Source organism: Molossus molossus, unplaced genomic scaffold, assembly GCF_014108415.1.
Source record: "Molossus molossus isolate mMolMol1 unplaced genomic scaffold, mMolMol1.p scaffold_m16_p_23, whole genome shotgun sequence".
Taxonomy (NCBI): domain Eukaryota; kingdom Metazoa; phylum Chordata; class Mammalia; order Chiroptera; family Molossidae; genus Molossus; species Molossus molossus.
Genome location: NW_023425359.1, coordinates 6,704,547 through 6,727,229, shown reverse-complemented (window position 1 = coordinate 6,727,229; position 22,683 = coordinate 6,704,547). Strand labels below are relative to the sequence as shown.

Here is a 22,683-nt window from a genome sequence, read left to right as displayed (position 1 = left end):
GCACGACCAACCAGGGCCGGGGACAAACTGCAACCGACGTACATGCCCTTAGCGGGAACCGAACCCGGGTCTCGCCGGACCGCAGGCGGATGCTCTAACCGCTGAGCCAAACCGGCCAGGGCATACTTTTTTTTTTTTCTCTCCAAATTAAAATGACTAACTCTGGCAGAAGCAGGAATACTCCCATCAATAGGTCCACACTCATCCTTTTTCTAGAGCCCACCCTGGCGCTGGTTGCTGCACAGCTGTCAACCTAGGATTTCCCCTCACTCTTGTCTTTTTTTTTTGTATCCTCACCCGAGGACATTTTTCCATTTTTTGTTCAGATAGAGTGGGAGGGAGGGAAGGAGAGAGAGAGAGAAACATCAATGTGAAAGGAACACATCGAGTGGCTGCCACTGTTGTAACCCAGGAGATCGACCACACTCAGACTCCATTTTTCAGTTTTTGGGGATGTTTTATTACCTGCGCAGGGACTGCAGCCAACCTACACAGAGGAGAACTGCAGCCCCGAGCTCAGGGGGAGGGTTGCTTATATAGGGCCGGGGTCACTCAAGAGTTTAGCAGAGCAAGCAAGCTGCTTGTACAGAAGCGGAGGCAGTTAGCGATAAGCAGGAGGGAACGGAGGGGGGAGGGAGCTGAGGCGAAAGGTAACTGGGTCAGCATACATCTGTCCTGCTAGTCATTCCATTATCCAAGTTTTAAAAACTAACAAATTCGAGACAGATATCAGCGGTCAGTCAGGTGCAATACACACATGTTGAACAGTTACAGTTTTATGGGGTAAAGGGAGCTTCAGTTTCTCCCTATCAGTTTCTTTACAGAGCATGCAGGACACTCTGGCCTTGGGGCCGTTTGTGTCCTCCCTTTTCTTGAAGGATGTTGCTTTTCAAATTCCCAGTGAAGGTCAAACTCTAGTTAATTTTTATGGGGCTAAAGCCCTCTATAACATTCCCCATTGTTCGTCTTGCTGTCTCTGAGGTTGTTAATTAGGGCAGCTTAAAGACAAGTTGGATTCTAAGGACAGTGAGCTACAACACCACCCGCACGACCATTCAGGGCCGGGGACAAACTGCAACCGAGGTGCGTGCCCTTAGTGGGAACCGAACCCGGGTCTCTCTGGACTGCAGGCCGACGCTCTAACTGTTGAGCCAAACCGGCCAGGGCTTCACTGTTGTCTTGACAATTGCCTTCACTTTTCTGCATTGGGCTCCCCTCTTTCTTGGATCCCATGTCTTCTTTTTTATTCATTGTTCATTATAGTGAAACCCATCTTCCAGGTGTATGAGGGGTTAATATTTTAGACCTTGCATATTTTTAAAAAATCTTTTTTCTACTCTCATAGTTGTCTGATGGATTAGCTGGGTATAAAATACTAACTTGGAAATAATTTTCCCCTCAGAATTTTGTTTTGGTTTTTTTTATAATTGAGTTTATTGGTGTGACATTGGTTAATAAAATCATTTAGGTTTCAGGGTCCTCTCAGAATTTTGCAAAACATTTTTCTGTTGTCTTCTAGTTTCTAAAGCTGTTCTTTTGAAGTTAAAAGAACATTCTGATTCCTTAACACAAACTATTTGTTGGAAAGTTTTTAGAATCTCTCTTCTATAGTTTCTGCAATTTCAGTTGTTATGCTTCATTGTCAGTGTTTTAAAATCCTTTACTCTTGGCGCTCAGTGGACCTTTTCAACAGATGTGGGTCCTTCAGGGCTGAGAAATGTTCTTGCGTTATTTCTTTTGTAATTAGCTCCTTTCTTTTCTCCGCCCTTTATTGTTAAAATTTGTGTTATTTTATTTTAGGACCTCCTGGCCTTTAATTTTCTAACACCCTGTTTTTGTCTCATGGATTCAATATCTTCTTATCTCTGGTAATATTTATGGCTTGGAAGTTTTCTTCATCTTTTGAATTCTCTCTATTCTCATCAAGTTTGGTTTTTTTTGTTTGTTTTTGTCCTTCCTGTTTGAGATTTCCCCCAGATGTCTAGTGACGTTTAGCCGTCTGTGCACATTGAGGAGTAGACAGGACAGCGCTCCAGCAGCACTGTGCACGGGTGGGCTCCCCGCAGACTGAGCGCACAGGTCAGTACTAGTGACGTTTGGCCGTCTGTGCACATTGAGGAGTAGACAGGACAGCGCTCCGGCAGCACTGTGCACGGGTGGGCTCCCCGCAGACTGAGCGCACAGGTCGGTACTAGTGACGTTTGGCCGTCTGTGCACATTGAGGAGTAGACAGGACAGCGCTCCGGCAGCACTGTGCACGGGTGGGCTCCCCACAGACTGAGCGCACAGGTCGGTACTAGGGCACCTGTGCCAGCTCAGGGAGGTAGCACCCGTGCAGCCTGCCCTTAGTGGCAGCAACAGCCCTGGATCTCCTGTTAATAAAAGGATATTCAGAAACAGGAGCACAGGTTCACTCACTTCCACTGGCCAACGCAGAATCAGTGTCTTCCCATTTTTTCAATGACCTTGATCCATTTCTTTACTTACCTGTTTTTCCTTGGTGATGTTAGCGGGCTGGGACTTGACTCCTTCAGAGTCTGAAATCAGAAAAGCATTCCTGGTGGGCGGTGCCGTACCCTGCGTTTTGCAGTAGCAGATTGTCAGCCCACTGTCCCCGGGCTATGTGTGGAACCGCATCCTTGTGCTCGCTAACAGCTTGTTTGCTTTCTACTTGCTTGGTGGGGACAGGTCTGGTCTGCACGGGACCAGTCAGTGCCAGAGTCTCCTCTGAGCCTCAGGCGGGTAGGTATCTGGGCACTTCGGGTGTCCTCTGCCGAACACAAACAGTGATCGTAACAGCCAGCATGTAGTAAGCACCTCCTGTTTGCCAAGCATGGTTCAAATCCTTTACGTGTATTTTCTCATTTAATCCTCAAGAGAATCCTGTGTACTGTGGACTGCTATCACTGCATTGTCTGGCTGAACTAACAGAATATATGTTTAAATTACCCAAATTTGGGCAGCTAGACATTCAAGGAAGTAGTGTCAAACTTGGGCATTTTACCATGGAGCCATCCGGCGAGAGCAGAAACCGACTATGGGCAGAAGCCACGAGGACCCAAAGGCAGTGCTTCTAAGAGAGACGTGGGTGAAGCAGCTGCTCCCGGGAGAAACAAGGGCTGCACATTCCCGTGCAGTTTCCTGGGCCTCGAGGAGGTAAGGCTGGGGAAGAGCCTGCTGCGTCCTTGGCCTTTCTCCTGCTAGGTCTAGGGGGAGGGGACAGGTCTGAGCAGGGCCACCATTCTGACTGCTGTGCCCTGCTTCTTGGTGTCCGAAAGGCTGTCGGGATAAGAGCTGTCCTCTGGAGCTGAACTGCTGGGCCGCGTCCTGGCTTTGTCCTTCCCACCTCTGCGACATGGCTGAGTTCGGCCCTGTGCCCCTCACCTGTGCAAGGACCAGAACTGTGGGAGCAGCAGAGCGTGGGCTCTGCTTGAGAAAACCAGGCCAGTCTGCCACTGAGCAGCCGTGTGACCTCAGACAGGTTCCTCTCTGTTAAGTGAGGCTGACAAGACCACAGTTTCATTAAATGTGATGAAATTTAGGTGCATGAACCCACAGGAGGCATTTGATAATGGGCAGAAACATTACACAAGCAAATAATGACACCAATGTCATTGCTGGCCTGCCCTCGCACATCTGGGCACCGGCAGAGGCTTGCCCGGCTGAGTGGGGCAGGGACCTCCCTGCCGGCTGCAGGCCGGCCTTGTTGGCGAGCAGAGCGTTGCACAGAGAAGCAGGGAAAACACTGTTTTTAGGAAACCAGTGTCTTCTCTGCTGACTCACACTATTCCTAGCTTCACAGAAGAAAAGCAGAATTCGTGATTAAAATAGGTCATGTTTTGCTCAAGACTTGCAGCTTACTTAATCCAGGAGACTGAGTCAGGTGCACCGGCCTCTGAACCAGGGAGCTTCCTGAGGCCTCGCCGAGTCCCCGTGCCCCTTGCAGAGGAAGCCCGCGGGACATGCCTGTTCTGTTTGACCAACACGTGCGGGCGCTTGCGGTGTGCCAGGAACTCTTCTCGGTGCTGCGCAAATATTAGCGTTCGGTCCTCAGACGGCTGCGCAGTCGCAGAGTTGGATGCTCCTCCTTTATTTTTTTATTATTATTTGTTTTATCCTCACCCAAGGACACGTTCCCATTTTTTTTTTAATCCTCTCCCGAGGACATTTTTCCATTTTTGTTCAGATAGAGAGGGAGGGAGGGAGGGAGGGAGAGACATCAATGTGAAAGGGACACATCGAGTGGCCGCCTCCCACACGACCCAACCAGGGCCGGGGACAAACTGCTCCAGCGGGAACCGAACCCGGGTCTCTGGACCGCAGGCCGACGCTCTAACCGCTGCGCCAAACCGGCCAGGGCAGATGCTCCTCCTTTATGACGGGGCGTGAGCTGCGTGGAGTTCGGGCACATGATGAAGTCAATTGCTTTCTGTTTTCCGTTTCCATTTCATAAAATGCTTTTGTGAAAGCATCACTGGCTAACAAGACTATAAAGTTCGATTCTTATTTTCTTTTTTAAAAAAATCTCAGCCCACAGGGCTAATGGCTAAAGTTGCAGGTGCCCAGGCAAAGGCCAGAGCTGCACTGGGCGGGCCCTGGGCAGCGGAACTGCTGGTCATGGGGCGGGAGGTCGTGTAAGCTGCCCGGGGACCCTGCTAGGGACAGAGCAGCCCTGGATGAGGGTCACTGAGGGTCCCACGCTGAGGCTGCAAGGGCAGCAAGCTGAGACCAGTTTTATTAGTGTTATTGGGACCCCCCCTCTCCTTCCTCTCTCTCTGTCTCTCCTTTACTCTCTCTTTTTATTTAAAATCACCACCCTGGTGAGAACTGCTATATAAACCTATTACATATGTGGATGAATAATATTGACGTTTTTGTTATTTTTCTCCTTTACCTTTTACACAGTTCAAAGAAACCAGCTTCATTTTCCCTGTTTTGGGGGAAGTTCGCAACTGGGTGGAAGGCAAAAAAAGTGCCAGCGAAATGTTTCCCTCTCAGGCCGGTGCTTTCAGTGATTGAGAGCCAGGCAGAGTGTCGAGAAAGGAGCAGGAGGGAGAACTCCTCGGGCTGGAGGAGAAGGGACGAGGGTTTCCGTCCACAAGCTCTTTCCCAGGCCACACTCAGGACGGGAGACCCTGGACAGGGGCAGCCTTGACAAAGGACCTGAGTCACAAATGTAGCACACAAGCCATGGGTTGAAGGAGCCACTGGGTCAGAGGGCCAAAGGGACACCTAGTAGGATCCCACGTGGACCCATAAGCAGTGACCAGAAGCCCCGCCCCTCCTGGATACCACACAGCCGCAGTAGCAGTACCGAGCACAGCCTCTGGCTGTGTCCTGGGGGCAGCACCCCTGACAGCCCAGAGGTTAAGATTAGAGTTTATGATGATCGTGAACCAGCCCCTGCTCCTTCTTTCCTTCGGAGAGACTGAAAAAGAGACGGGAGAGTCAGACAGAAGGAGATACATATGCCTTTGTTCCCGATAAACTGGATTCCGGACTGTGCCTAGCCAGTGTCTTCTTCCCCAGGGCAGTCCAGGCCTCCAGCAGGAACAGAGAAACCCTAATGCAGGCAGCTAGCCTGCAATGGGGGGATTTTTGTTTGTTAGCACAAGTATTTGGGATGATTATATTTGTCCCGAGTATTGCAACACTTACACCAAAAATTATTAATCTTTTATCTGAAATTCAAATATAACTGTGCTCTGTATTTTATCTGACAAGCCTGCCAGTGACAGCCAGGTGCCTGCATTTCTGGGAGACGTGGTGGGGACTCAAGGAAAACAGCACAGGAGCTGGGTGTGGGTGAGGGTGGCAGGCAGGGCTGGGTGGGGTGAGCTGGCACGAACACAGCAAGTCAGGCTGAACTGGGCAGGTCAGGATGCAGCACCAGCACGACCAGAAGGGTGTCCACCACCAGGTAATGAGGTGTGAGCAAAACCAGAAGGAACAGTCAGGGGTATCGTTTACAGACCAGAGGGCTTCTGGGAAAACATGGCCCCCACATTCTCCCCTCAACTACTCTCAGCGTGGGCCCCCCTGCCCCGCTCAATGCATCTGGCACGTCTGGGCATCACCTCCTTTCCTCCTCTCTCCCCAAGCAAACTCTTTTCCTCTGGAAACTTCCCCTACTCCAGTTCTCAGTGAACTACTCCTGGGTTTCCATATCATTTAAATAACTATGGCATGTCCTTAGAATCATTTACTTACATTTCTGTCCCCTCTCCCCATTCAACTGTGAGCCCTTTCAGGAGATTTGGACAAAGGCTGTTTGCAAAGCAATCAGGTCCCACCTCCCACTCCTCAAAGCCGGGGCTCCCTGTGCCCCACCTCAGTGACAACTGGAGACTTTCCTCTGATGAATGAACGGCACCTCTCTGGGCGTGGGGGGACAGCAGGCACAGTTGAGGACGCGGTACTGAAAGCAAGGGTGAGGTTCTCATCTCCATCTTCTTCCCTGCGCTCCCAGGACTGTCAGCCAAGCCCTCCTCCTCCTGGCAAGAGGCTGGGAGTCTGCTGCAATCTAACCTGCAGAGGCTGTCGGGAGAGGGGTTCAGCTCACTGGTGCCCAGGCCGGCAAACCCCCACCCACTGCTCAGAGCTTCAGTCAGCTCTGACTCCTCAGCTTGTAAATAAGAGCAAGCAACCAGGTCTTATTGGAGATGAAACAAAGAAACATTGCAACTGGGAGGAACAAAGCTTAGAGGAAGAAAACTTGCCCTGGCAGGTTTGGCTCAGCGGTTAGAGCGTCGGCCCGAGGACCGGAGAGACCGGGGTTCAGTTCCCCCTAAGGGCACGTACCTCGGTTGCAGTTCTTCCCAGGCCTCGGTTGGCGTCGTGTGGGTGGCAACCAATCGATGTGTCTCTCTCACATCAATGTTTCTCTCCCTCTTCCTCCCCCTCTCCCTCCTGCTCTATCTGAAGATAAATGCAAAAATGTCCTCTGGTGAGGATAAAAAAAAAGAGAGAAAGAAGAAAACTTGAACACGACAACAACAAAACCAGATAAAGATGGTCCCCCACAAACGATGGTTCCACTTACGGATTTTTCGACTTTACGATGTTGTGAAAGTAATATGCATAATAAATTACAAGCTATTCAACCTTTTGTTATAAAATAGGCTGTTAGATGATTCTGCCCAACCGTAGGCTAATGTAAGTGTTCTGAGAAGGTTTAAGGTGAGCTAGGCTGAGCTCTGAGGTTCGGTAGGTTAGGTGTCTTAGAGGCATTTCCAACTTACGACGGATTTATCAGGACGTTGGAAGTCAAGGAGCATCTGTACTCCTAATATCCTCTGTGAGATAAAAGGTGCTTTATACAAAGGGGACAGTCAGACACAAAAAGAGCTTTTGGAAATCTAAAACAGGAAAACAGGCCAGGTAGTTCAGCTGGTTAGTGTCATCCTGATACACCAAGGTTCCATCTCCTGTCAGGACACATACAAGACTGTACCAATGGATGCATAAATGAGCGGAACAACAAAATTAATGTGTTTCTCTCTCGCTCTAAAATTAATCAATGAAAATAGATATGAATGAAAAACCCAATAGAAGATTGGAAGATAAAGTTGAAATTTCTCAAAAATTTGGGTAAAAATAGATGAAAATAGGAAAATATGTTCTTTGCTTCTGAGGTTCTAATGACACACATATTGTAGCTTTGAAATGTAATCCATATGTCTTTCCAGCCCTTTTTAAAAGTTCATCTGTGTTTCAGTCTGGATAGTTTTTTCTAGCCTATTTTCCAAGTTGCTAATGCTTTCTTCAGCAGGGTCTGATTTATTCTTAATCCCATTTCAATTCCAATCGCTTTTTACAGCTCTAGGCTGTCCATTTCATTATTTTGTTTGTTGTTTGTTTGTTTGTTTCAAGTTCTCTGAGAAACTCAGAGTACTTTTTTCAAAATTGACTTTTAGAGAGAGAGAGAACAAGGGGGGAGAGAGAGAGAGACATTGATCTGTTGTCCCACATATTTATACATTCATTGGTCGATTCTTGTATGTGCCGACCAAGAGTTGAACCCACAACCTTGGTATATCAGGACGACGCTCTAATCAACTGAGCTACCCAGCCAGCGTCAGAGAATCTTTTTGTCATTTATTCTTGTGAATATACTAAAGTCTGTGCCTGACAACTCTTTTTTTTTTTTTAAATTTATTTAATCCTCACCTGAGGATATGTTTATTGATTTTAGAGAGAGGGAAGGGGAGAAAGGGGGAGAGAAACATCTATGTGAGAGAGAAACGTCAATCAGTTGCCTCCCACATGTGCACCTACTGGGGAGCGAACCTAAAATGTAGGTAAGTGCCCTGACCGGGCATCAAACCTGCAACCTTCCAGTGTACGAATGATGCTCCCCTGCCTGGGGCTGACAGCTCTTTTATCTGGATCTTCTGTTAGTCTGTTTCTACTGTGCGTTTCTCTTGGGTTCGTCAAAGTCTCTTTTGCTCATAGATCTCATTATTTTCGTTTGCGTGCTAAGCATTGTATGTAAAAACTACAGAGCCTGTTTGAGGACTCGGGGCACTTGACCGTTCTCAGTGCAGTCGGCCCTCGTTCATTGCCGTTAATCAGCTCCAGACTCGACTGCGATAAACGGATTTCCGCGAAGTGGGATTCTTTCCTTTCAAATACTACACTGTATTTGAAAAAACCGTGCTAGGGTGACGCGGCGACCGTGGAAGCGCGAAGTGGCGAGGGACGACTGGAAAAGATTTTGCCACCAGCAGACCTCCAGAGGCACCAGCAATCTGAGGTTCCCTTCATCCAGTGAGGGTCTGGTGGCCTGCTTATTTATTTATTCATAGGATAGGGACTTTTAGGGTTCTAACCCAAGACTTAGATGGGATTTTACTAGGGGTGCCCTTTTGTGGTTCACCCTACAGTCGTTTTTGTCTCCCGATGTATCTGTTGACACCCCGTTTCGGCTTCCCAGCCTCTTGTGAAATGCCACAGGGCTCTAGGGGAAAATCCCTTCGGGTGCTGGGCTCACCTCACTGGGCTTCGTCCTAGATTCTCGCCCATGTTCCCACTCCCTCGTTAGCGCTCCGGTGCTGTATGTTCTGACACTGGTTCTCCGCCACCAGCTGGGCGTCCTACAAGTCAACCTAATTCTGACACTACCTGACGTTAGTGTTGACCCCAAAGTTTAAGGGGCTCAGTCCCACAGGACTGCCCCAAGTTCATACCTGGGTGTCCCCAAACCACTCTTCTCCCCGTCTGGCTATAAGTCTGGACGTTCCCATGACATTCCACACACACACCCCTCCCCCTGGTTTGAAACTCAGCTAGAATGACTCACTGAACTCAAGAACGTGCTATATTTATGAGTACAGTTTTATTATAGAAGATACAACTCAGGAACAGGCCAAAGAAAGGGACACGTGAGAGGAGGGTGGAGGGACGCAGGATCCTCTGTCCGTGGGGTGTGGATGTGCTGTCTCCCGCACACCCACACGCCCACCAACCAGGAAGCTCCAGAGCGCCGCTCAGTGTTATGGAAGTTCCCGCACAAGGCAGGCTTACGTCACAGCCACGGGACTGGACTCAGTGTCTGCACCCCCGCCTCCCCAGAGGGTGGGTCCGAGTCAGGGTTGAAAGTTCAGCCTCTGATCAAGTGGTTTTGGGGACCAGTCCCTGTCCTGAAGCTTTCTAGGGGCCTTACCAGGAGTCCCCTTATTAGCATAACAAAGACACTCCTCTCACTCAGGGAACACCAAGGGTTTTGAAGCTTTGTGCCAAGAACCAGGGAGAAGCCTCAGATGCATGTTTTTATTATACCACAGTCTTCAAATATATTCTTTGCATATATGTTTTGTAAAGTAGTTCTAAATGTTCTCAGGGAAGGATTGGTCAGAAATAACTAGTCCACTATAACTGGGAGCAAAATTTTCTTGTAGTCAATAAATAATATTTAATAAAAACACCGAGAAAAAGATGGGAGAGAATAAAGGCACAGAAGACTGGAACTATGAAAAGTGAATAAGCCCTGGTCAGTTTGGCGCAGTGGTTAGAGCGCTGGCCCACGGACCAGAGAGGCCCGGGTTCGGTTCCCACTAAGGGCACGAACCTCTGTTGCAGTTTGTCCCCGGCCCTGGTTGGAGTCGTGTTGTGGCAACCAGCCGATGTTTCGCCCTCTCTCTTCCTCTCTCTCTTCCTCCACTCTATCTGAAAACAAATGCAAAAGTGTCCCCAAGTGAGGATAAAAAGTTTTTTTTCAAAAGTGAATAAAACAGAAAATTAAGCAAGAAGAAAACAACAATGGCAGCAGCGGATATTTGAGTCAAAGGTGCACCTTGCACAGTTTTTTCAGCTCCGCATGTCGCAGACTGTTTCCCACTCGACGGTCTCACTCCCGTTCCGGCCCCAGAACTTCCTGAGCCCAGGGAGGGTCGACATCTGCCCCGCCCAACATGGTAGCCACTAGCCATCCGCGGCTATTTGACCCCTGAACTGGGACTAGTGGGAGAAACTGAATTTTTTATTTTGATGGACAATTGATATGCTTTGGGGAATTTCCAATCTGTTATTACTGAAAAATGCTGCAGTAAATATTTGTTCAAGTATTTCTCCTGTTCCTTTCTCTCTTCTCCTGGTATTCCCCCACCGGTCTGTCACACCTGTAATTGTCCCACGGTCCTTGCATGTTCTGATCCGTTTTTCTCAGTCTTTCTTCTCTTAGCCTTTTTTTTTTTTTTTTTTTTTTTTTTTTTTTTTTTTTTTTTTTTTTTTTTTTGTTTTTTGTTTTTTGTTTTTTTTTTTTTTTTTTGCACAGATAGAGTGGGAGGGAGAGAGAGGAAGGGAGAGAGAGAGAGAAACATCGATGTGAAGGGACACATCGAGTGGCTGCCACCCGCACAACCAACCAGGGCCGGGGACAAACTGCAACCGAGGTACATGCCCTTAGCGGGAACCGAACCCGGGTCTCTCCGGACCGCAGGCGGATGCTCTAACCGCTGAGCCAAACAGGCCAGGGCAGCCTTTTCATTTTCAAGGGTTCTCTATATCCTCCAGCTCAGAGATTCTCCCTCAGTTGGGTCCAGTCGACTACTAAGCCTGTCAAAGGCGTTCATTTCTGTTACAGTGTTTTTATCTCGAGCATCCCTTTCTGGTTCCCCTTAGGATTTCCATCTCTCTCTCTGTCCTTGTATGCTGTCTGCCTTACCACTAGCACCCTGAGCATTTTGATCATAGTGGTTTTAAACCACTGCGCTCATCATTCCAGCATTCCTGCCTGTCTGGTTCTGATGCTGGCTCTGTTTCTTCAAGTTGTGTTTTTTGCCTTTTGGCAAATAGCCAGTGAACCAGTTTACCATAATCCCACCGGCAATATGTGAGACAACACGACACACACATATGTATTTTAAATCCATTTGATCTTCAGATAAAGTGGGAGGTGGGGAGAAAGAGAGAGAAAGACACATGGATGTGAGAGAGACACATCAATTGGTTGCCTCCCGCACGACCCGGATCAGGGCCGGGGACTGAACCAAAACTGAGGCACATGCCCTTGACCAAAATCAAACCTGACACTCTTTGATCCGTTGCCCGATGCTCTAACCACTGAGAAAAACTGTCCAGGGCAATATTTTAGAGACTTATCGTTGTGGCTTGACTTTGTTTAATGCATTTAGCTAGGTAAATAACAAGTCTGAAAGTAAGTTGACTTATTAGGCAAAACTAGTCAAGTACAACATGAGAAAAACAAGGTCTTTTCCTGCCATTTTCCTGTTTGAATGATGCCCACCCAGCTGCTCAGGAGCCTCACCGCCTATGGCAGGGAGCTAAGGAATCTCTGAGCTCAGTGAAATTTCTGCAAGTTTGAGAGGGTTTAACATTGCTGATTACTCAGAATTCAGTGATGTAAAAATTGATACTAATGGAAATGCTCTGGTTTTAACTGCCTCATTAACTTAAATCTGCTGCTTTATGTTTTGAAAAAGGAAATTATAAAAAATAATATTTTCTGATACAGTACCTTTAATTTTAACAGAGTACCTAAAATTGTGGATGGATAAGCCTTGAAAATGAACAATTTATACTAGTGAGACACATTCCTATAACATAGCTCAGCAGCTTAGGATACCAGCCCTAGAGAAAGCTGTCTGGGTTCAAGTCCCACCTGGGCCACTTACTTAGGGAACCCTTTGTAGTTTGGATTATATGCAAATTATTTAACTTCACAAACCTCAATTCTTTCACAGACTGAAGTGAAGATTAAATTTTAAAAACCTGATAAAGGTGCTTACCACACCGCTTGAAACAGTCATCACTGATAAATGGTCCCCCAAAGGCAGGCTCACACACTGCTTGTCATACCTGAATTTTTTCATGATAAATATTCTGATTCTTATTGGTTGAGATGCATGTCAAGAAAATTTTTACTTGATCAAAATTACAACCAAACTACAGAACAACCATCATTCAGAACTGCCTGAAATCGAGCTGAATGGACGTCCTACAACTACAAAATTAAAGCAGCAGCCACATGGAGACTGGTAGGAGAGGTGGAGGCAGATGGGCTGGTCCCACACCCACGTGTAGAGAATAAAAATCAGGACACCTCGGCTGTGAAGATCCTCCCTGAGGAGCAAGGGGTCCCTGTCCCACACCAGGCCCCCAGCGCAGGGTTCCAGTGCCAGGAAGAGAATCCCCATCATTTCTGGCTGTAACACCAGCGGGAACTGAGGCTGAGGGAGGCTGAGGCAGCTGGAGCCCCAGGCAATTCCTCTTAAAGGGCCCGCACATAGACTTACTAGGACTCACTTGCTCCAGGCTCCAGCATGGAGGGGAGGCAGCTTGAAAGGTACCAGAGACACACGGGAAAGAACTGAGTTGTTTGGCATCAGGGCCAGAGCTGGAGAGGCAGCTTTCTCCTGGACAGAAGTGCTGGTGGAGGCCATTGTTCCTTTGGTGAGCCCTTCCCCCACGAGGCCCGCAGACAGGCACCATCTCTGGGACTCCAGCAACCTGGCTCCCACTCTGGTGATTCCCTGAGGCCCTGTACCACCCAACTTTCAGACCCACCCAACCAGTTTCCAGTGGCTTTACCGTAGGATTGGCCTGTTTTGGCTCCTGCTTCAGATTTTCCTTAAATCTCTCAAACAGGCAGCATCTGGCTACAGCGAGCTATCTTGCTAAGTGGCCCCAGGCCTGGCACTAGAAGCAGCCAGCCTTGGTTCACAACTTGGCTTTTCCCGGGCACCTCCAAGCCCAGCACAAGAAGCAGCCATCTGCAGACTGCTTTGTAGCTTATGCTGGTGTTCCCGGGTAGAACACAGGCAGTGGCTGACCTGACCCAGAGCCAGCACACCCACTGGACAGCTTCAGACCACATTGAAGCACCACCACCCAACCACCTCCACAAGTGACACACTCAATGAGCAGACTCAGTGGGTACCAGAGCCCTGCTGAAGTAAGTCTTGCTCTGTGTGGTGGGCCCTGCACAGCTGATCCTCCAAAGTAGTCAGAGGACAGTGGTCAGTGGGCACAGCCAGTCCTTGCAGCTGATCAGCCTGAGTAAATCCCTCCCATTGACGTGCCAACAGCAATCAAGACTCAGTTACAACAGAAGGGTGTAAAGTCCACATGAGGGGTGCACCTTGAGGGCCCAGCTGGGTAACTAGGGACATCTACTACAACAGGCCACCCTAGGAAGCCTAGGAGACAGAAATTTTACCTAATACATAGAAACAAACACAGGGAGGCAGCCAAAATGAGGAGACAAAGAAACATGTTTCAAATGAAAGAACAAAGCAAAACTGCAGGAAAAGAACTAAATGAAATGGAAATGAGCAACCTAACAGATGCAGAGTTCTAAACACTGCTTATAAGGATGCTCAATGAACTCAGTGAGAATTTCAAGGAACTTCATGAGAACGTCAAGGAACTTAGTGAGGACCTCAAGAGCATAATAAAGGACCAGTCAGAAATGAAGGATACACGAACTGAAATAAAAAATGGCCCTGGCCAATTTGGCTCAACAGTTAGAGCGTCAGCCCATGGACCAGAGAGTCCCAGGTTCGGTTCCCACTAGGGGCAGGTACCTTTGTTGCAGTTTGTCCCTGACCCCTGTTGGGGTTGTGTGGGTGGCAACCAGTCGATGTGTCTCTCTCACATTGATGTTTCTCTCTCTCTCTTCCTCTCTCTCTCTCCCTCCTGCTCTATCTGAAGATGAATGCAAAAATGTCCTCGGTGAGGATAAAAAAATACAAAATATAAATAAATAAATATTTACCAAATTAATATGACAATGGGGAAAAAAATCATAATGAGGTCAACAGATGCAGAGGAGATTCATTTGATAATTCAAAATGCATTCTTAACCTAAAAAAAAAATAAAAACCACAGCTCTTAGCTGGAATAGATGATCACTTCATTAAAATAATGGCCAAAAAGTCAACATCAGGCTTCAAGAAAAAACTTGGAAAAACATTCTTACTAGATACACATCTTGTCTAATTCCTAATACCTTGATATCAATATGAATAAAAAAAATAGAGTGGGCAAAAGTAGGTTTACAGTATGAGTATGTGAAAGTTTATTCTTGTATTATTATTTATTATTGTATTACTTTTTTCTTTTTTTTTTATCCTCACCTGAAGACATTTTTCCATTTTTTTTTTGTTCAGATAGAGTAGGAAGGAGAGAGGGGAAGAGAGAGAGAGAGAAACATTGACGTGAAAGGGACACATCGAGTGGTTGCCTCCCGCACAACCCAACCAGGGCCAGGGACAAACTGCAACCGAGGTACATGCCCTTAGCAGGAACCGAACCCGGGTCTCTGGACCGCAGGCCGACGCTCTAACCGCTGAGCCAAACCTGCCAGGGCTGTATTACTTATTATTATTAACCTACTTTTGCCCACCCCTGTATGATTTAACATAGTTTTGGAGGTTAAACTTAATACCAAATGTTAAGAGAAGTACATAAAATTTATAAAAACTGAAAAGAGGCAAAAATGATCCTTATTTGCAAGTGATACGGTTATATACTTGAACACTTCAAAGAAACAACCAGAAAACTATTAAAATTCCTAAGATAATTACACAAAGCAATGCTTATAGTATCTGTTATTAAAGTCAGTGTGTTCCTTACAAACAATCACAAATACAAAGGAGGTAAAGATTTTATTCACAACAGCAATAACAGATAAAATACCTAGAAATAAACTCACCAAGAAAATTGACCCACCTGAAGAAAATTTGAAAATGCTACTGAAATACAAAAGAACAGTTGTATCAATAAATAAGAAGATTCAAAATTATAAAGATGTTAATTCTCCCTGAATTAATCTATAGACTCAATATCATTTCAATCAGAATGCCAACTCTTTTGGGAGATGGTAGAGAACATCGTAAAATTACTCAAAATGCAAAATGAATAATAGAGATGTGAGAATAGTTAGGAAACCTCACATTGCATAAGAATGAGATCAGTCCTACCAGTCGTTAAAGTATACCATAAATCTACAGTTAATTAAAACAGAATAGCACAGAAATAGAAATATCAGTGAAATAGAATATAGAGCCTAAAAATATACCCAGATACACATCTTGTATCAGGTAGTATGGTTATTAAAAATGGCATTTCAAGTCAGTGGGGGGAAAAAGATGATTCAAAATTATTGTGACAACTTGCTTATTATTTGTGGGAAAATGGAATTCTTATATCACTTTTTACTCTAAAATGAATTATGAATAAAGCAAACATTCAAATATTAAAATATAATTACTAAAAGAAAAACATGAATGTTTTTAGAATCTTTCTAAGCCTGATGAAAAACAGGGAAGTCACAAATCAAAAAATCAGATAAATCTGATTTCATAACAGAGTAAAACGTACCAAACTACAAAAATAATAAATAGCACTGGTCGGTGTGGCTCAGTTGCTTGGGTGTCTTCTTGTGCACTGAAGGGTTGCTGGTTTGATTTCCAGTCGGGACACAAGCCCAGGTTGCAGGCTCAATCCCCAGGAGGGGACTTCCAGGAGGCAAGCCCATCCATCAGTGTTTTACTTTTACATCAATGTTTCTCTCTCTGTCTCTCTATCCCTTCCTCTCTTTCTAAAAATCAATAATAAAAAAATTTAAAAATAGACAAATAAATATGAAAGATCTACAACACTTTGTACAATGAAGAATTAATTTCCTAAATATACAATAAATTCCTATAAAAATCATAAATACAAAGACAATCTAAGAAAAGAATGGTTGGTTTAAGAAAAGAATGGTGAAGGATGTGAACAGGTAGCTAATGCAAAAAGAAATACAAAGTTGCTCAACTTCATTCAAAAATTACAAGCAAAACTAGATACTATTTTTTCACAGATAAGGTCAGTAAAATAACTAAGGCTTATTACTAAGAATAATAATCACATTATTAAAATATTAATGAATGAATGTGGGTGAACATTTAAAGAAACAGGTGTTTTATCCTGTTGGGCACAATGTAAAATGGTGCAACTGGTCTGACAACCAATTTGACAATGTTTACCTAAATTTAATTTTTTTTTTTTAATCCTCACCGGAGGATATTTTTCCATTTACCTTCACATCGAGTGGGAGGGAGAGAGAGGGGGAGAGTAAGGGAAAGAGAGAGAAACATAAATTCGAGAGGGACACATCGACTGGTTGCCTCCCGCACAACCCGACCAGGGCCGGAACCAAACTGCAACCGAGGTACGTGCCCTTTGGCCAGAGACGAACCACGACTCACTGGTCTGCGGGCCTACGCTCTACTGCTGAGCCAAACTGGCCAGGGCTGTTTACCTAAATTTAAAATGAACAGTTTGGCAGAGCAATTTCTAGAAATGTGTCCTATAGACCTATTCACACATGTAATTTCAGGATGCTTTCCAAATTCCTCAAAATAACACTGCTCTCTCCCTTCTCAATGTTCCCACAGTACTTAAACTACAACAGTTTTTTTGTAGTAGTTTGTATTCAATTATTCATTTCATTAACTTAATTAGCAACACACGTATTCATTTCATTTATTCTTGAAATTATTTTTCCAGCTTTTAATCTCCATTTTGTCCAATTGTAAAGCACAAGAGAAAGTGTATTGAAATTTATTTTGTCCTCCCCAGCTCACATTATAGTCAATGTGAGTCATAGTATTCAATAAATATTTTTAAATCAATTATATGATAGTTCCCTCAGAATTTAAATATTACTTAAAAAAAATACATCCTTAGCCCTAGCTGGGTAGCTGAGTTGGTTAGAGTATCCTCCCAATAAGCCAAGGTGGCAGGTTCAATGCCCCTTCAAGGCACATATAAGAATCAACCAGTGAATGCATAAATGAGGGGAACAACAAATTGATGTTTCTCTCTCTAAAATCAATTAAATATTTTTTTTAATTATATCCTTGTCGTTTATGATCCTAGTTCCTAGGTCATATGGCCTACATTCTATTTTCTCCATTTAGGAATGTGCAAATGGTATAAAATCCACTTTTTAGAGTAAATTCACATTTTGTATAGCTGAAATTTCCCATTCAAAGGAATCCCCCCAAATTGAGATCTGATTTATCCACAACTCTGATAGTAAGCAGAAAACTTATTTAAATTAGCTAACAGCTTCTTACTTATCATCCTCATATAAAAACAAAACAAAATTTAAAAAACCTATGATCTTTAAAACTATATTTCAGTAACAAGAACGTAGGAATATTAAATAATGATTAAAGAAGAGACATAGTAGAACATGGCAATATCAACCAGTTTATCCAGTGTAAGAAAAATTGTCAGCTTTATTTTGATAAACATTTCAGATTCCCTCATATCACAGCATACCAACAGGCAAAATGTACATAGACTGATTTTTTTATACTGCATGTCAAGTCCCCAATTTCCAGCCCCAGGTAAGCAAGTTGCAAAATTCAAATGCTGATCATTTAACTATAGGTAGTATTTTAAACAAAAATAAGTGAGTTTTCAGCACTTATGTGACATGAGGCTTTAATCAAAAAGAAACGTAATTCCACAGGGCTTTCAACAGTAATGAGTTCAATCAAGTCTTTGATTCCAAGCTCAAGTGACAGTGTTATGTTCAAGGCCAGCAAACGAGGCAATTAACCCTTAAGTGGTATATTATACAGTATGTGCTACATCCCAGACAATCTCTAAGTGCGTTCAAGTTTTAAAACTTGCTTTGGAGTCCAGTAAAACAAGAATTAGAGAGAAGCGCTCTGCCCCACTTAGAGGACCGGCAATGTAATTGCTCTGTCCTGGTACAAAGGTACACTCTTAACATTGGTCGTCTTGAACCAACCTTCCACACTAAGTGATGCACCACAAGCATACTTCCTTCAGCTACAGCTTTGATTAAGGAACACACAAGTGTTAACAGAAGAAAATTCTGACTTCCAGTTTTAAAAAGCAGACAGTTCTATGAAGAAGCAACCAATTAAATATCTGAGTATACATTTAAGTTTTTACAACTTCATGCCTTAAAATAAGTTTTGATTTCAGATGGATTATTTTATGTACCCAGCATCAAATAATTTACACAATGTGTTTCATACAGTATTTTAGAAACTGTTAAGTGGCACAAAATTTTTTATCAAATTCAAGTTTCCAGTGATCTTGGAAGAGACAAATTACAGCTCTTTTTGTTCAGCTGAGCTATTATCTACAAAATCCTAAAGTTCTGTAAAAAAAAGTTGGTCAAAAAAACCCTGTAACTTTGATCATTTTCAACCTTTTAAATAGGCATAGCTAAAAATAAAAGGATCCTCTGGCATGAATAAAATTAAGTCAAGGAGCTTTACAATCCTAAGGCAGTATTTGGAAGCTCTCTGAGGTTTTACATAATTTCCACAGTCTTAATACCACTATTTTTATTCAGATAAAAGAAATGACCTTTTGAAATAATTGGCATCAGAAATGGCTTCTATGGACAAGAATCACAACTACAAACTAGGAGGGAAATGTATCTCAGCTGGCACAATTTCTCTCAAAGTATGAGGAATATTATATAATCAATATACAATAGAAGCAATAGATTAGAAACCTTGGAAAATTCAAATTTCTTTAGTTATTTTTGTTTTACTAAACAATTTGAAGTAAGCATTATGTTCACTTTAAAAAACAAAGTAAAATAAAAGATTTAAAAAAAATGCAGCCTGAAGCATTTTAGGAATCACCAAAAGTTTCTTTTTCTCCCTTTGCTCACTTTGTTACAAAAAAAGAAGCAAAAACAATTCTCTGCTCAAAGCAGTTCTTGAGAACACCATGGGGTTTGCATATGATTTTTTCTAATTTCCCATCCACCAGACCCTGACATCCAAATTAAGTATTTAAATAAAAATTCCTCTCCTATTTGCATGAAGTCTGAGCCACTATAGAAGGGGGTGGGGAAGCAGCTAAAAATCACTGGTGCTGCCAGGTTCCTCAGTGTGTCTTTTTGTTTTAATTTTATTTTTTTATGATAAAGACAAAAGCTCCAGCTGGACATTCACAGTTCAGGAATACATTGGGAAAAAAATATGTATCATAGTCCTTAGAATTTTCAAGTAAATGCTCCCAAATCAAATATTATAAAGCTGCTAATTAGCAGCTGAAAATAATTATCCATTTGAATCACATTGGAAATGTCTGAACTGTTTTATGAAAGCTTCCTCTTGTAGTCTCTATAAGGATCAGAGTATTTGAATGCACAAACTAGCTACTTAGGAATTCTTTTGAACAAAATTAACCCTAAAATGAATTTTCTCAACTCCTCCTTTTTCTCCAAACTGTTCAATCACATTTTAAAATGGGGAAGTATATGAAGCAGAGTGTTTTATATGGCACTATAACCTTTAAGAAACTTAACATTTTAGTGAACTGGGTAGCTTTTCATAAAATACTTAGATATTATTTCCCTATGTTGCATAATATATATACTATGAGAAAGTGTATTTTGACTCAAAGGATAAACTGAAATGATACAGTGTGACAATATATTCATTAGAGAGCTAGCATAATTTAAAAGGAAAGCATGTTATATATTTTATTAATTGCAATTTTTGTTATTTGGGCTTAATTTAACTTTTTTTTTTCTTTCTCCCTTTGGATTTCTATCTGATAGGGCATCTTTTATTGTTAAGCTGTGTTTGAGACTACAGAGAAAATGCAACGCTAATGCAATTTAACATAAATATAAATAATATAGAAGCAATATATATGTGTACATATAAACAGATCCAAGCATCAGACCACTGACGTTGTGCTCTCGGGATTCACACGAATAAGTCTAGATGCATTCCTCAGGTCCTGTAGTTGCTTGGCAGGTTTCCCTACACCTTCTTCAAACCTTTTCTCCACCACAGGGAGGACTGTTTCATACAGAAAGGATGCATTCTGCCTGATAAAAGCTTTCTTCTCTGGATCCTGCTCACAGCGAAGACTATAATCCACATGCTGAACAGCAACCAAAATTATTTCCATCAGGCTCTCCAAAAGTACCATGTGCAACTCTGGGAAATACAACTTCAGTGCCTCTTCCAAGAAGCTCATGGTCTGTTTGGTAAAGGCAACCACTGTGTAACTTAGGTTCACCCAGCAGTCATCTCCTGTGTACTGCTCAAAGTTACTCACTCCACAACTCTTCATCTCCTCTTTGAGTTTGCCCAGGGCCTCTGGAGTCATCAAGTTCATCCTCCTCCACATCTCCTCAGAGTTGCGATGTTTAGTGGCTTCAATTATGATTTCTTTGTAACTGTGCAAGGCCCCTTGGATATCTTTCACCAGAAGGGCATGGATGATGAAGGTGAGGTCTAGTCCGATGTCACCCAGCTGCTGACAATGCTCCTTCGCCACTTTTACACACTCAGCTGCTGTAGAGAGGCTCTCCTTACTATCAAACACCTGCTTACTAAAAGCATCCACAAACATGCCCATGGCAGATCTTGCCCAGACAACAAAGGCAGAGTAGCAGCCACTGTCAGTGCCTGCAAAATCCGTCTCAAATTCCCTTGCAGTCTCAAGAAGGCTGGTAAAGAAGACATGGCACAGCTTATGAATGTAGAGTAAAGTGGCACCTTCGATACGAAGCTGACGGATGGCCGTATGCACCGCTGCTGCCCTGTTTTTCAGAAACAGCTCACAAGCCTTTGTGCACTGGCCAAGACGAATGAGCTGTGAAACTGCCCTGCGAGTAGCCTTAGGACCACCTCTCAGGGAACGATCTGGGGAGAGTTCAAAAACTAGCACTTCGGTCAGCTGTCGGACACGCTCATCCACTTTGGCCCTTAGTTCTTTTACAGGAGGTGGACTGGGCTTATCTTCTAGGTAATGGTTCAACTTATCCAGCAGGTCAACAGCCCCTTCGAAGTCTCTCTGGGCAATGCAGACATCCAGGTCTTCCGGCAGTTCCTGAATCCATTCCATTGAGAGATCCACCTTCTCTTCTTCTACCTCAGGAACAGCTGGTTCATCATCTTCTTCATCCTCAAATGGGTTACCGGCCTTGGCAGTCACTTGGGGTGGCCCTCGAGGAGCTGCTGCCTCTTCCTGCTCCCTTCGTCTTTTCTCACTCAGAGCCCTCTTGGTTTCCTCCAGCACTTCCAGCCACTCTCGTTTGATTTTAGCATTTTCCGCCTGAAAAATGCGGCTCTCGGGAAACATCAGCAGCTTGAACATGTCCTTCATGGGCGGGTTGTCCTTGACATTGACCACGGCCAAACCATCTAATGGATAGAGGGCGTTGTAGCGATACATCCCCCGCCGCTGTGGCAGCCAGGTGGCCACCAACAAACAGTCGTTCATGAGAAAGCCGTGTACCCGCTGCAGCTGGGCCATGTGGTCCGCCTCATATTCCACCAAGTCCCCGTTGTAAACCAGGTACTGTCCAGGAGTCTCCAGCAGGTGCCTGCAGCCTTCCACCTTCTCAAGCAGGGTTGTGAGAGTGCGCTGTTTTCCTTCCTCGCCCGGACCCGCAGAGTCGCGGGAGGCGCCCCCGGAGGTGGGAAAAAGGCCAGTCTGGCCCCGGAGATGGTCTCGGCCCCCCGCGCCACCTCCTCCCTCCTCCCCTCCAGAGGCCGCGGCGGCCCCGGCGGCGGCGGCAGCAGCCGGCAGCAGGGTAAGCGGGATGCTCTCCAGGCTGCTCTTTTGCTCAGTCAGCAGATGGCTGAGCTGATACATCTCGCTCTCCAGGTAGGAGATCTCACGGGCCGTCTCTATGAACTGCCGGTAGTTCTGGTAGACGTTGCGCTTCAGGTTCTGTGCCGTCTCCTCCGCCAGAGCCTGGATACGCTGCCGGTGCTCCTGCAGGTCCCGGTCCCCGTCCGACTGCTGCGAGAGCTGCTTCACGTACAGCCGCGCCTCAAAGCTCCCCGACTCCAGCTGCCGCCGCAGGCGGCTCGCCCCACTGTCCGACATCGCCATCGCCATTTACGTCCGGGTCTCTCGCAGTCACTGTCACTCTCGCCGACGCCGTTGCCGCCGCTGTCGGGGCCCACCCAAGCCCCGCGGAGCTCCAGGGTTGAGGAAACAGGATGGAAGACAAACGAGTACGCCTGCGCCCGAGTGTGAGGTTTAGATAGTGCGCCTGCGCGAGGGACCGACCCCAGACAGTGCGCCTGCGCAGGAACCCAGCGGCCTAGAGCGTTTGCGCTGGAGGAGCTACCGCGGAAGTGAGTGGGGGGCGAGGCTGAGAGAGCTATAGGTAGTGCGCATGCGCCTATCATGACGTTAAGT

General features: G+C 45.0%; 1 protein-coding gene across 1 annotated transcript; it reads right to left on the bottom strand.

The window, feature by feature from the left end:
• Nucleotides 1-17,734: 17,734 nt before the first annotated feature.
• On the bottom strand, nucleotides 17,735-22,497 carry EXOC8 (exocyst complex component 8). The gene has a single exon (XM_036277650.1). It carries the CDS (start codon nucleotides 22,375-22,377, stop codon nucleotides 20,197-20,199), a length of 2,181 nt encoding a protein of 726 aa, XP_036133543.1. The 5' UTR covers nucleotides 22,378-22,497; the 3' UTR covers nucleotides 17,735-20,196.
• Nucleotides 22,498-22,683: the final 186 nt, after the last annotated feature.